The sequence below is a fragment of the Miniopterus schreibersii genome (genome assembly GCF_964146895.1).
Source record: "Miniopterus schreibersii genome assembly, chromosome: 6".
In the NCBI taxonomy this organism is placed as follows: domain Eukaryota; kingdom Metazoa; phylum Chordata; class Mammalia; order Chiroptera; family Miniopteridae; genus Miniopterus; species Miniopterus schreibersii.
This window is the reverse complement of record NC_138107.1, coordinates 90,891,746-90,905,447: the sequence shown is the minus strand read 5'-3', so window position 1 is coordinate 90,905,447 and position 13,702 is coordinate 90,891,746. Positions and strand designations below refer to the sequence as shown.

At 62.7% G+C, this 13,702-nt stretch overlaps 1 protein-coding gene across 4 annotated transcripts; it reads left to right on the top strand.

Moving 5' to 3' along the window:
• The first annotated feature begins 5,654 nt into the window (after positions 1–5,654).
• Positions 5,655–13,114, top strand: DLL1 (delta like canonical Notch ligand 1). 4 transcript variants are annotated; one of them, XM_081140169.1, is made up of 11 exons: positions 5,655–5,721; positions 5,820–6,116; positions 6,510–6,570; positions 6,775–7,032; positions 8,765–8,825; positions 9,277–9,407; positions 9,565–9,734; positions 9,824–10,040; positions 11,220–12,015; positions 12,243–12,357; positions 12,448–13,114. In XM_081140169.1, exons 1-11 carry the CDS (start codon positions 5,668–5,670, stop codon positions 12,451–12,453), a joined length of 2,166 nt encoding a protein of 721 aa, XP_080996295.1. In that variant the 5' UTR covers positions 5,655–5,667; the 3' UTR covers positions 12,454–13,114. The 4 variants fall into 4 exon arrangements, with proteins under 4 accessions (XP_080996295.1, XP_080996296.1, XP_080996293.1 ...); XM_081140170.1 differs by having other exon boundaries at positions 5,662–5,721; positions 12,246–12,357; XM_081140167.1 differs by having other exon boundaries at positions 5,662–5,721; positions 12,500–13,113.
• Positions 13,115–13,702: the final 588 nt, after the last annotated feature.

The window sequence follows — 13,702 nt, the reverse complement described above, 5'->3', positions numbered from 1 at the left end:
AGCGTCCCGCCCGGCACCGCCCCCGCCTCCGGGAAGCCCTCCGGAGTGCCGCACCCCAGGGTCTTGGGGTACGGCAGCCTCCACCTGAGGCCCCGCGGGCCCCGCGCGTTCCGCCGGGACGGTCCGAGGGCGGTGGGGGCGGGGCGGGAGCGCGGCGGAGCAGCTGCGCGGTCATCTGATCCCGGACAAAGGCGCGCCCGCCGGGGCCCGGGCCAGGTAAACACGCGCTTTGTCATGGAGATGGGCGCGCAGCCCCGAGCAGATGATCCGCGGATTCAGGGAGAGGCCGCCGCCGCCGAGGAGACGGGGGGGGGGCGGGGGGGGCGAGGAGCCGCGGGGACGCGGGGAAAGGAGGGGACGCGGGAAGCGGAGTGGGTGCGGGAGGGGCGGCGCGGGGGGGGCGGCGCGGGAGGAGGGGCCGCGCGGTCCCGCCGGGCGCCCGAGCCACGCGACCCGCCCTTTCTCATGCAAATGCGCACATGCCTCTGCACCGCGCCGGCCGGGCGGCTGCGCCCGCGCGCCGCGCCCGCACGCCCGACCCGCCGCGTGGGGCCCGCGTCCCTGCCTCCCTCGCGCCGCTGCCGGTCCCTAGAAAAAGGGGAGGTTGTGAAACGCCGCGACCCTGCTCCACGGGAGTCAGGGCCACGGTCTCGCTCGCGGGGCCCGCGCTGGGAGGGAACAGGCTCGGGAGACGCTGTCCGGGCGGTTCGCTTTCCGGGGCCTCCGTCTCGCCAGCCCAGCCCCCCGCCCCCAAAACCCGCGGGCGGGGCGTCCCTCCCTGCAGGGCTGGTCCCGGGGGGCTGAGCTGTTTGACCTGGGGGGGCGCAGCCTCCGGCGTCTAGATCTGCCCCCTCCGTCCGCTGTGGATGGATGAATGAACGGCTCAGGGCAGCGATTGTCCACCTTTTTCATCCCATGGCACATAAACTAATTGTTAAAATTCTGAGGCACACCAAAAAATATATTTTTTGCTGATCTGACCAAAAAGGCATGGTTTCGATTCATTCACACCAGGCGGCTATTGTGTTGGCGGTTGTCATTTTTGAATTTGACAATCTAAGGGACCAGAGGTCAGCGCCCTGGCTAAACAGCCAGGCATTGCATGTTTTAAGAATTCTCACAGCACCGGCTGAAAGTCGCTGGCTCAGATTAGAAGGTATCTTCAGCTAGTGAGATCCAGACATGACCCACGTGTAAACACGTCTAAATACATTCGGGTCAGTGTGTCCTGTAAATGTGCTTGTGCTGGGGGACTTGGTCCTTTAAAAGAAGGGAGGAAACATCCATGACATCTACAGGCACATACAGCTTCACCCACAGAAGCCTGCAGGAGCTTCCTGTGGGCGCAGCAGGCAGGCCGGTCCCGCTGCTGAGCTGCCGGCAGGAGAGGCAGCAAAGGCTGTGCTGGGGGAGATGTGATACTAATACTGATTAATAAACACGCTGGGGCTCCTTCCCCCTCCTCCTTCAAGTTCGCTGGCATGTTTGATCAACACCCGGTTTGCTTCCTGGAAGTTTTTAATTTTGTTCTGAACAAGGACCCTAATTCTTTGGACCCTCTCTGTTGGGTATACAGTGTTCAGCTGGTCTGTGAAAACACAAACCCCACTCAAGTCTCCAGACTTGTTTACACAGAAAACTGAACCTGTGGCTGGCTTGGAGTCTGAAGCCCGTTCTGGGCATTGTTTATTGCAATCTGCCCAGGCCCTCCCCCTCCCCCAACCACCACGCACCCACCTTGAGACAAGGTCCTTTCTTTGGGTGAAAGGGGGCTTGACACGAGATTGGGTGACCGCAGTGGCAGGTCTCACTCACAGCCGAGTGTGTGCACATTTCATTCGATAAAGTGGCCTAATGGTTGGTAAAATAATTGGGGTCTCCAGCAAACAGGGAACTCAGCTGTGGTGGTTGTGCCACGGTTCTGCCTAGCCACGGGTCGTCCAGGCTGTGAGCTCGGTGTGTCTGGCGAGAACAAGCCACCACCGGGCGGCAAGCCCCTCTCCACTCCTGCGTCTGATGTATTGGGTGTCTCCTCAGCCCTAATGAGCCTCACTTTGTACAGTGAATTTGCTGAGACATCAAAAAGTATTTAAAAGAAAGTTTCCTGCTTTTCCCTAATGAGCAAGGTGAGGATTTATGGTGTGTGGGGAGGGGATCTGGCTGTGAGGGCCAAGTCGGAGCAAGTCTATTTAACATGCTGTAGCTTAAGCTCCCTCCCGCATTCGGGGGTTCAGAGCGCTGAGGTGCGGGAGTATAGAGACATGCAGTTGGGGAGTGAAAAAACGCCATTTGGTTCGGAGCAGATGGCTGGCTAGGGGGCTGATGGCGTCTAAAGGCGTGTCATCCCCCTTCAGCCTGAATCCCTAAGGGCTCCCCTTGTCTTCCCAATCAATGAAAATTAAAGTGCAAAGAAAGGGTGAATAGTTGGACCTCGAGTCTCTCCTTTGTTCATCTCAGCTACTGGTGTGCAGGAGTTAAACTACAACAGGCTCCCATAGAAACACCGAAGTTAAACAGTCCCCTCAGCTCAGCCTCGAGAGGGAGAGGGGGCAGCCCACGTGGAGTGGGAGAGGGGGCAGGGGCAGGGGGAGGGAAGGAAGAAAGGAGAGGACGGCGCGGGGGAAGGAGAAAGGCTGTTCTGCTTGATTTCCCCAACACAGAATCGCGTGGCATAAATTAAGCTGGAAAAGAATGAAGGCTTTGGGCAGGATTCTGATGGATTTTACGATGCCTTTCAGCTCCGCTTTGCCGCTGTAATCGAGAAATCTGTGCCATGTCAATTTAACAAATACTTTATACTGAGGGGGGTTTGTTAAAGATTTGGGGCAAGTCTTTTCCCCCCAAGGTTTAAGCCCTTGCGCGTGGAACTTTTTATTTCCAGTTTTCTAAACAGACATTCAAATGAGCCTGTTTCCCACTTCCATTTTCTAATTAAAAGGTTCCTGATATTTCATTTCTTACTGAATCGACTCCCAGTCTGAGCGGCACAGAGCATTTAGAGTTCACATTCCTCCCTCTTCTGTCCCGCTCCCCATCTCCCTCCCTCTCTCTCCCCATCTCGCCCTCCCCCCCCCCCCCCCAGTTTCCACGCTGCGGGGAGCAGAGTCCTCAGAAATTAGCTTTCAGAGGAAACATGGATGCGATATAAAAAGGATGCTGACACTAGGTGGCAAGATTAAATTAGGATTGGCCAGCTGGCGGGGTGGGGAGTCCCGGCCGCGCCGTGGGCCAGGCTGGGAGCGCGGCACCGTCCCGGCGCAGCAGCTTTTGAAGCTCCCATTTGTTTGCAACCAAACAGTCGGGGGTCTGGGGGGGCCCAAGCCCGCCCTTCTCACCTCAGCCTTAGACGCTACTTCCGATTAATGTTTTGCTTCTCTGAGGAGGCAGCAGTGGGAAAACCGCAGTGTGTGTGTGGGGGGGTCCCGAAACTTTGCCGGCATTCGGGAGCCACGGAACCAGGGCTCGGGTTACCCAGGAGGGACCGGCGTGGCCGTGGCCGGGTGGTTTTACGTGGCCGCGTGCGGTCGTTTCACTGTTTACTCGATGCTGTGTGATCTTGGGTCCGCTGCAGTGAAAGCCCGTTTTGCGGGGACGGTGCGGGCCCCACGGGCAGGGCGGCGGCACGCCTGCAGCGAGGCCGCCGGCTGCTGTCCGCGGGACCCCGGCTCCGACAGCTCAGCCCTCGGGCTGACGGAGCCCTTCAGGAGGGCGTGCGGGGGAGGAGGCGGAGCAGTGGCGGGAGAGACCTCGGGGCGCGCCGGGCACGGAGCGGGGCGCCCGGGCAGGAGCTGGCGCCCGGAGCCCGCGAGCGCGAGCGCGGTTTAGGTAATTCATTGTGTGCTGCGTGCGCTCCCGGCCTCCCGACAGACTCATTTCCCTTTTAAAAAATGAAAACAAAAGTTCTAGTGTCCGAGGGACGTGTAAAACCCTAATAAGGTGATGGCTGTGTGAAGGTCGGGGCGGGGGCCGGGCGGGGTCCCCGAGCATGTGCCGGACTTTGTTGCAGAGGCCGCGGCGCGCGCGGAGGGGAGCTCGCCGCCCGCATTGTGCGCGGAGCAGGTGCGGTCTGCATTTCCATACAGCTGAGCGCACAAAGAGCCACTGATTCGGGCTCGCACAATAACAGGCTGCCGTAATGACAGCCACGCGAGCGACACACACCAAACTCACTTTCTACCGGCGGAGGGAGGCCGAGAGGGAAATGCCCCGAGAGCGGCCGGGGACCGGGGGCGGGGCGGCGGCGGAGGGTCGCGCGGGGAGGGCGCGCGTGCACCGGGGCGGGAGGGGCGGCGGCGGAAGCGCCAGCATCGCCCGGCTGGGGGCGCGCCACGCGGACCCCGCGCCCCCGGCGGCCGCCCCGACCCCCGGGCCCCCGGGGGCACGGACCTCGCCCCGGCCTCGACCCCGCACGCAAAGTCCGGGTCCTCGGCCGGGAGGCGGGTGGGCGTCAGACCTTCCCAACTTCTCCAAACGGCCGATGCGCGCTCGCCCCCTGCCCGCCGCTGGCGCGCGCCCCTGCCCCCGGAGCCCCGGCCCCTCTCCCGGAGACGCCGCCTTCGGAAGGGGCCGCGGGCAGCAGGCGGCCCGCCGGGAACCCGCCTCCTACTCCGCTCCCCTCCCGCCCCGAGGCCCGGCCGCGGCCGCGCGGGGGCACCGTGGGCGGGCGCCGCGGCCGGGACGGTCCCCGCAGCCGCGTCCCGCGCCCGAGCCCGGCTGCGCCGCCCCGCGTGTCCCCGTGGGCTCGGGCCCGGCCGGGGAGGCAGCGCCGCGACCGGCGGGATCCCCGCGCGGACGCCCCGCAGGATGTAAATGAGCGCGCGGGGCCCGGGGCGGCGCAGGCCGCGTCTCGCAGCCCGCTGACCACTGGGCGCGCGGGGAGGCGGGCGGAGCGCGGCTCCTTTGTGGCGGCCCCGCGCGCGGGGGGCTGCTCATTTGCATCTCATTAGCCATGCGGGCGGCCGGCGCGATATAAGGGCGCGGCGCCGGCGGAGCCAGACCCGAGGCGCGCACCCGCGGGACCGCGGCGCAGCCCTGCCCGCGCCGAGCCCTCCGCGCCCGCCCCGCTCCGCGCGCGTGGCCTCGGATGGCCCTGGCCGGGCTCCTGGGGACGACGCGAGTCTCTGCGGCCGCCCGCGCGGCCCCGGCGGCCCCGGCTGCCCCCGGAGCGCCCGCCGCCGAGTGACCGCCGGCCCCGGACTGTCGCCGCGCCCGTGGACTCGCCGAGCGCCTCTCGCTGGGCCGAGCCCCGCGGTTCCTGGGGAACTGAGCCGCCTCCCGGACGCCTTCTCCCTCCCTCCCTCTCTCCCTTTTCCTGCGGAGACGCTTAAGACGAAAGCAGGAAGCAGGGGACCCTTCCCCACGCGTGGGCTGAAGCCAGAGGAGGAAACCGAAACTTGCTGCTGCGGGAGCGAGCTCTCCGAGCGGGCCCTGCTCCGCGCGCATCCCCGGCCGCCGAGGGCGCCCCAGGGAGCTCGGCCCGACCGAGCCGGCCGGCCCCAAGCGGAGGGAGGGAGAGCCGGCCGCCCTGCCCACGCCGCGCGGAGGGAGGGAGAGCCGGCCGCCCTGCCCACGCCGCCCGGCGCGCCCTCGGCCCCTCGCCTCCCCGGCCGCCGCCGTAGGGACAGGACCGGCGGGACGCGGGGGCGCGAGCGCGCGGGGCGCTGCACCATGGGCCGCCGGTGCGCCCTGGCCCTCGCCGTGGTCGCGGCCCTGCTGTGCCAGGTGAGTTGTCGGGCCCGTGGGGGCAGGCGGCGGCGCGCGCGGCGCGGACGGAGCCCGGCGAGCCCGGCCCCGGCCCTGCTCACGCCGCGTCCCCGCAGGTCGGGAGCTCGGGGGTGTTCGAGCTGAAGCTGCAGGAGTTCGTCAACAAGAAGGGGCTGCTGGGCAACCGCAACTGCTGCCGCGGGGACGCGGCGCCGCCGCCGTGCGCCTGCAGGACCTTCTTCCGCGTGTGCCTGAAGCACTACCAGGCCAGCGTGTCCCCCGAGCCGCCCTGCACCTACGGCAGCGCCGTCACGCCCGTGCTGGGCGTCGGCTCCTTCAGCCTGCCCGAGGGCGCGGGCGCCGGCGCCGCCTTCAGCAACCCCATCCGCTTCCCGCTGGGCTTCACCTGGCCGGTGAGCGCCGCCTGCGGGGGGTGCGGGGCGGGAGACCGGGCGGCGGGCCTCCTCACCCACGCCGCGGGCCCGCCCGGGCCGCCCCAGCCCCCGCGCGGGCCAGAGCCCGGGCCCCAGGACGGCCGCTCGCGCCGCGCCCGCTCCGGCACAGCCCTTCTTTCTGTTCTGTTCTTTTTTTAAAACGGGGTATCCTGTGCTAACGGGCTGAAAAACACGCCAGGAAACCGCTCTTTAAAAAGTTCTTCCATTTCCCTAAAGAAAGTGAAAACAGGCGCAGGTCCTGCCCAGGACGCAGGCCAGGCCCTTCTGCGGCCACCAGGCCGCCGGGCCTGTCCCCAAAGCTTTGAGTGTCTGAGAGAGGTTCTAGATCACCTTGTCTCCTCCCTCTCCCAGGGCACCTTCTCGCTGATCATTGAAGCTCTGCACACAGATTCTTCTGACGACCTCGCAACAGGTAAGCTCAAACCAGAAAGCGCCCCAGCTCCGTAGACCGCCTCCCCCAATGTGTCTGCGTCCACACCTCCCTCCCTCCCTCTGCGGTTCCCCCGGAGCTTCAGGATGGAGGTCTCTGGCCTCCCCTGGCAGTGGGCATCCGTTCCCCCCCCACGTCCCCGCCTCTGGGATCAGTCAGCCTGACAGTGACCTCCCCTCCCCACAGAGAACCCCGAGAGACTCATCAGCCGCCTGGCCACGCAGAGGCACCTGACCGTGGGCGAGGAGTGGTCCCAGGACCTGCACAGCAGCGGCCGCACTGACCTCAAGTACTCCTACCGCTTCGTGTGCGACGAGCACTACTACGGCGAGGGCTGCTCCGTCTTCTGTCGCCCCCGGGACGATGCCTTCGGCCACTTCACCTGCGGGGAGAGAGGGGAAAAAGTGTGCAACCCCGGCTGGAAGGGCCAGTACTGTACCGAAGGTGGGTTCTGGGGGAGAGGAAGCTGCTGTCCTCAGTTTACCCACTTCCCGGGGAGCAGAGGAGCATTCTGTGGGCTGCTAGCACTAGAGAGGTGCTCTGGTGGGGAGACCGAGTCCAGGGAGCCGGAGAGACTTGCCAGGACCTCAGTCAGCCAGTCGCAGGGTTGAGGTCAGCTCAGACATTGCGACTTCCGCTATGGGAAGCTGCCCCTCTTAATCAGGGAGGATTTTGGAGACAGGGCCAGGGGTCAGGAAGTCAGCGAGGGAGAGGGAGGGGAGGAAGGAAGGGAGGAAGGGAGAGCGGCGTCCGTGTGTGCAGGGGCTGCTGCAGGCCAAGTGCTCTGTGCTGGGACAGCATCTCCTTGGAACGTGCTTCATTCTCTCTGAAGCCCGTGTGCTTGGCCTCTTCCCCGAGCTCCTGTATTTGCAGATACCCTGTGTGCTGTGCACACACTGTGCTGTTGTCACCTGTGGGGCTGAGGACACAAGGGGGGTGTGCGTGGAGGCTGGGTGTGCCAGGCCTGCGTGGGGGGGGCCTTCGGCACCTAGCCTGGGAAAGAAATAGCTTTGCAAGTGACCTAGGCCCTTCCTGACCAGTTATTCAGTATTCCCCTGGCAGCCAGGGCAGATGGGGCAGCTGCTCTGCGGGAGCAGGGAACCCGGGCAGGGGGAGTGGGGGCTTGTGAGAACCCCGTTGGCTCCGGGTCCTGCTGGGCCTCAGCAGGCCTCTCCCCAGCCTGCTAAGTCCCCACTGCCGCCTGCACATCCAGGGATCAGATTTCCCTACAGTCAGGGTGGGTCCTAGAGCTCCCCAGACCCCACGTACTTTTCTTCTCTGCCCCGGAGCAGGCAGCCCTCCCCGGAGGTGCACTCTGAGTGGGTCTGTGCCTGGGGCGGGCGAGGGTGGCTCTTCTCTCATCGTCGCTGTTGCCCAGCTTTCCACGAGCTCCACTTTGGCCCGAGCGGCTCTGTTGTCTTAAAAACGTGTGGAGTGGCTTGTTAATGAGTTTCATAACCAGGCATAACCAGGCGCAGGAAGCCGGCCAGCCCCGGCCCCGGCCCCGGCCCCGCCTCCCCCCTCGGCCAGGCCTGCTGCTCCCACCCTCGCTGTCCCCTCTCTTCACTGTGGGGTGGCCGTAAACTCAAACTTTTTTCTTCTTCTTCAAACACTGGAGTCTCTCCCCGCCCCCAGTGCGCGCGTGCCATCCATTAGATCTCGGCAGGGATAGGTGCAGGGACGCACGCCGGCTCCCATTGGCGGAAAGGGCGCGTGCATGTGTGTGTGGTGTGTACACGCCGGGGTGTGTGAGGGGTGGGGGCCGGGGTGAGGGGGCCCGTATTGTTGCACGGGGCAGCTGCTGGGAGAGAGCAGACAATAGAGCAGCTGTCTTGCCCTGGTACTCTGCAGACCAGCTGTCCACCCTTATCTACACACACACTTTCTGGGTATTAAGAGGAGGAGCTTTGTGCATAGAATTGGGAAGTGGGGGAGGAGGCGGGGAAGGACTTCTGACCCTCTCTTAGAAGAAAAGGGGATGAGGTGGGGGTGGGGGCTTCCTCCATCTTTTGTGCTTGAGCGGCTGCATTAAGAAGAATGCTCGCCCTGGCCTAGTAAAGTCCACAGTTACTGGGCAGGACGGAGATTAGTTCAGCTGGCCCGGCGAGTTGTGCGGCAGGCAGCCCTGTTGTGCTGGGGAGCACGGGCTTGACCCCGTGGTTTTTCTTTGCTGCAGCAATCTGCTTGCCCGGATGCGACGAGCAGCATGGGTTTTGTGACAAGCCGGGGGAATGCAAGTAAGTCTGCCGAAGTCGCTCTTTCTTTTTCTCATGACCCGTTTACAGCTAGTGTGTTTGTAAAGCGTCTCTGGGTGATCATTTGGAAAAGTCGGGTAAGGCCAGCTGGTGGGGCCGCTGTTGAGGTGTTTCTGCTTAATGAATATATGGAGAGGTGTAAGGTCCCGGGTTGTCAGTCAGCTCCGCTCACTGGTTGTGGGAACTTTCAGACAGCACTTGAGAAATGACAGAGTTGAGCTCCATGGTTGTCAGTCTTGGGGTGTTTAGAATCACCTAAGGAGCTTCCAGAACTGCGGCCAGGTGACCCCAGGAGTCAGACCCTCGGGGGTCCTGTCTGTCTGAGAGCCAGAGGTGTAGGTGCTGCTGGGAGACAGTTTCCTGTGAGTGGGAAATGCTCTGCCATCACCCAGGAATGTCAGCATCCCTCTGACCCTGTGCCCTCTCCTCTCAGGTGCAGAGTGGGCTGGCAGGGCCGGTACTGTGACCAGTGCATTCGCTACCCAGGCTGTCTCCACGGCACCTGCCAGCAGCCCTGGCAGTGCACCTGTCAGGAAGGCTGGGGGGGCCTTTTCTGCAACCAGGGTAAGTCTCCTGTCCCCTTGCAGGCAGCCAGGGCTCTGCCTCTCTCAGGGAAGGTGCAGCCTTCCCGTCTGACCTTGGTCTTCCCGTCTGACCTTGGTCTTCCCGTCTGACCTTGGTCTTCCCTCCCTCCTCCTCTTCCTGTCCCTGCCCCTCCCAGACCTCAACTACTGCACACACCATAAGCCCTGCAAGAACGGGGCCACCTGCACTAACACGGGCCAGGGGAGCTACACCTGCTCGTGTCGGCCCGGGTACACGGGGGCCACCTGCGAGACCGAGGTTGACGAGTGTGGCACCGGCCCCTGCAGGAACGGGGGCAGCTGCACGGTGAGTCCAGGACAGCGGCCCGGCTGGGCACGGGCACACGGGCCGCCTGGAGCAGCAGTAAGAGGCTTTTCCGTCTCTCCACCACACAGGATCTTGAGAACAGCTACTCCTGCGCCTGTCCCCCCGGCTTCTACGGCAGGATCTGTGAGCTGAGCGCCATGGCCTGTGCGGACGGGCCTTGCTTCAACGGGGGGCGGTGCTCAGACAACCCTGAGGGCGGCTACGCCTGCCGCTGCCCCGTGGGCTTCTCTGGCTTCAACTGCGAGAAGAAGACGGACCCCTGTGGCTCCTCGCCCTGTTCTAATGGTAAGGGGCGTATCCGCGACGGCGTTGTCGTGTCAGCGCCGATGAGGACGGCAGGGGCTCGCGTTTAACCTCAGTCCGGGTCCGTGGCTTTGCAAGCTCCTGAGTTTACGGAGCCCTTTAATCTGGGCTTGAGTCTGGGGGGGCCCAGGGAGCAGGAAAGGCAGACCGGGTTCATCCTCAGGCTCTGCAGGGAAAGCCCGAGGTGGGGCGAGGCCACGGGACGTGCTCCCAGTGGTGCAGCCCTGTGGTGCCTGAGACCAGGCCCCCTGCTGCTGAAGCCGGCGCCCCAACCTCCACCCAGCCACTTTGTTTTGGAGGGAAGCCCAGCTCCGCACAGTCACCCAAACAGCCGTCTGGCGTGTCTGTGTGAGGACGTGTGGGTGGGACACCCTAAGCAAACTCACAGGGAGGGAAGCAGGGCCCCAGACGGGCCCGACGTTTCTGGAAGCTTCTGGGGCTTCCCCATTAGACAGGATAGTCAAGGGAACCTTCCGATGGAGGGGAGTCGTTTCAGCCGGTTGGAAGGTGTGGCCATCCTTTGGTCAGGCTCTCGCTCGGTGAACTCACAGGCACCCCTGCCTCACTTTTTTCCCCTAAATATGTTTTTATTGATTTCAGAGAGAGGAGGGGAGAGGGAAGGAGAAATAGAAACATCGATGAGAGAGAATCAGTTATTGATTGGCTGCCTCCTGCACGCCCCCGTTGGGGATTGAGCCGGAAACCGGGGCATGTGCCCGTGACCTGGCTCATACATAGGTTGACACGCCACCACGGGCCACACCTGCCGGGCCCGACGCCTCCCTTGTAGCGAAGCAGCCCCCTGGAGGCTCAGGCGAGGGCTCTGTCAGGACACGGCCCCCCTCCTTCTCACCCCTGCCCTTCTCCTGGGCTCTGTGACTGTGGGTGCTCATCATCGGGGAACGGTCCTCCCCTGGGTGGCTGTGAGCACTGCAGGGGGCAGGCTGGGCGCTGTGCCCTGCCCGTCAAGGCAGAGCTGCTCAGGGCCCAGGAGCACCGTTGTCGGTCCGTGGAGCGCGCCGGGCTCCCAGCGCCGCATGGGAGGGAGCCGGAGGCGGTGCCCTGAGCTGCTCCTCAGGCCACGGGCTGTCTGGTTCGTCTCCGTCTCTCTCGTGTGACGCGCGGTGGACACACGGCAAATGCCCTTGTCCTGCTTTCCAGGTGCGCAGTGTGTGGACCTGGGTGACGCCTACCTGTGCCGCTGCCGGGCCGGCTTCTCGGGGCGGCACTGCGAGGACAATGTGGACGACTGCGCCTCCTCCCCCTGCGCCAACGGGGGCACGTGCCGGGACGGGGAGAACGAGTTCTCCTGCACCTGCCCCCCGGGGTACTCCGGCAGGAACTGCAGCACCCCAGTGAGCAGGTGTGAGCACTCGCCCTGCCACAACGGGGCCACGTGCCACGAGAGGGGCCGCAGATACCTGTGCGAGTGCGCCCAGGGCTACGGGGGCCCCAACTGCCAGTTCCTGCTCCCCGAGCCACCCGTCCCCATGGTGGTGGACCTCACCAAGCCGTACGTGGAGGGCCAGGCCGGGCCGTTCCCCTGGGTGGCCGTCGGTGCGGGTGTGGTGCTTGTCCTCACGCTGCTGCTGGGCTGCGCCGCCTTCGTGGTCTGCGTGCGGCTGAGGCTGCAGAAGGGCCGGCCCCTGGCGGACCCCTGCCGCGGGGAGACAGAGACCATGAACAACCTGGCCAACTGCCAGCGTGAGAAGGACATCTCCGTCAGTGTCATCGGGGCCACACAGATCAAAAACACCAACAAGAAGGTGGACTTCCACGGGGACCACGGTGCCGACAAGAATGGCCTCAAGGCCCGCTACCCCGGCGTGGACTATAACCTGGTGCCGGAGCTCAAGGGCCACGATGCTGCCTCCGGGGACCCTCACAGCAAGCGTGACACCAAGTGCCAGCCCCAGGGCTCTGCGGGGGAGGAGAAGGGCACCCCGACACTCAGGAGGTGCGTGCCGTGGGCTAGGAGGGGTCACGTGGGAGGCCACCAGGGGAGGGCCCCTGGAAGCTCAGGGGGTGCTGGGGCCAGGCAGGGCAGGGGCCACCTGGGGGGCAGCCCAACACGCGGGTGCTTCGAGCCGGGCCAGGCTGGGCAGGAGGGTGCTCTCCAAGCTCTGGTCGCCCCTATTCAACAGCATTGGCACGTTTACCGTGGTTCTGTTCTGTTTTCCTCAGTAGAGACGCATCTGAAAGAAAACGGCGGGACTCTGTGTACTCGACTTCAAAGGACACAAAGTACCAGTCGGTGTTCGTCATATCAGAGAAGGACGAGTGCGTCATAGCCACTGAGGTGGGCGTGGGCACGGCCCTCGGGGGCAGCCACAGGGCATCGACCTCGACGTTGAGCTAACTCCCCCTTCTATCTTATTGGCCCCTCTAGGTGTAAAATTGAGGTGATATGGCAAAATTCCCGTTTCTCTTAAAATACATAGAATTCCAAGGATCTATGCCCCAACGGATGCTGCTGAGAGGGAAAGGGAGACCTTCACGGACCGCTGCTGGACGAGGGTCCCAGGGTCAGCCAGCGACGCGCGAGCGGGCGGCGGGCACGGGCGGTCCCAGGATGCCTGTTGCACTCCGCCTCTACGACGTCTCCATTGCACTATGGACAGTTGCTTTTAAGAAATATATATTTAAGTGAATGGACTGAATTACGACGTGAGACGCATGCACTGCCTGGAGTGTATATTTCGGATTCTTATGAGCCAGCCTTTCTTGAATGAGAATCACAAACACTGCCTTGATCGTCCATTTTGATACTAAAATGTGTTTTTCTAGGTGGAAAAAAGATGTGTGTTATTTTTTGGACTTGTAAGAATATTTTTCACGATATCTGTAAAGCTCGAGTATTTTGTCATGTTCATTTTTTATAATTTAAATTTTTGGTAAATATGTACAAAGGCACTTCGGGTCTATGTGACTATATTTTTTTGTATATAAATGTATTTATGGAATATTGTGCAAATGTTATTTGAGTTTTTTACTGTTTTGTTAATGAAGAAATTCCTTTTTAAAATATTTTTCCAAAATAAATATTATGAATGACCGAGGTGTGCTGACTTTCTCCTGTTCGAGGCCCGAGGACAGACTCGAGAGGGCCTGGATTTTCTGTCTTGAATGTCTTGCCTGGTTTCATTGGATTCATTAGAAGCGACTTCCTGGCTCCTGTGCCCATTCAGAGAACCAACCGTCACCATCGGGACAACCTGGGAGCAGCGTGGCCGCAGACCTGCCGCCTTCCGAGCCTGCCTTTTTCTAAGGCCTGGGACAAAGCTTCCTTTGGGATCAGCTATCCACGAGGAACTTTATTTCACCCCGGCAGAGACTCTTAGAGTGATGGTGGTTTATCGATTGGTTTGAGGGCTTATTTCCAGTTAATTCAAAGGAGTTAGTTGCCTTCTGATTCAACTACAGTTGAGGTGGGATCGCCGAGGTGATAAGAATTATGGGGCGCTTACTGCATGCCGGACCCGTTCACGGTCATCTCAGTAGTCCGGGTGGTACCGAGAGTGTCACTCTCTCGTCAGAGGGCAGGAAACGCCAGAGTGAAGTTACCTGCTCAGGGTTTGTAAGTGGTGGCATCAACATTTAAATCTGGGCAGTCTGGCCCTAGACCCCAGGCCACTCGTTAGTCA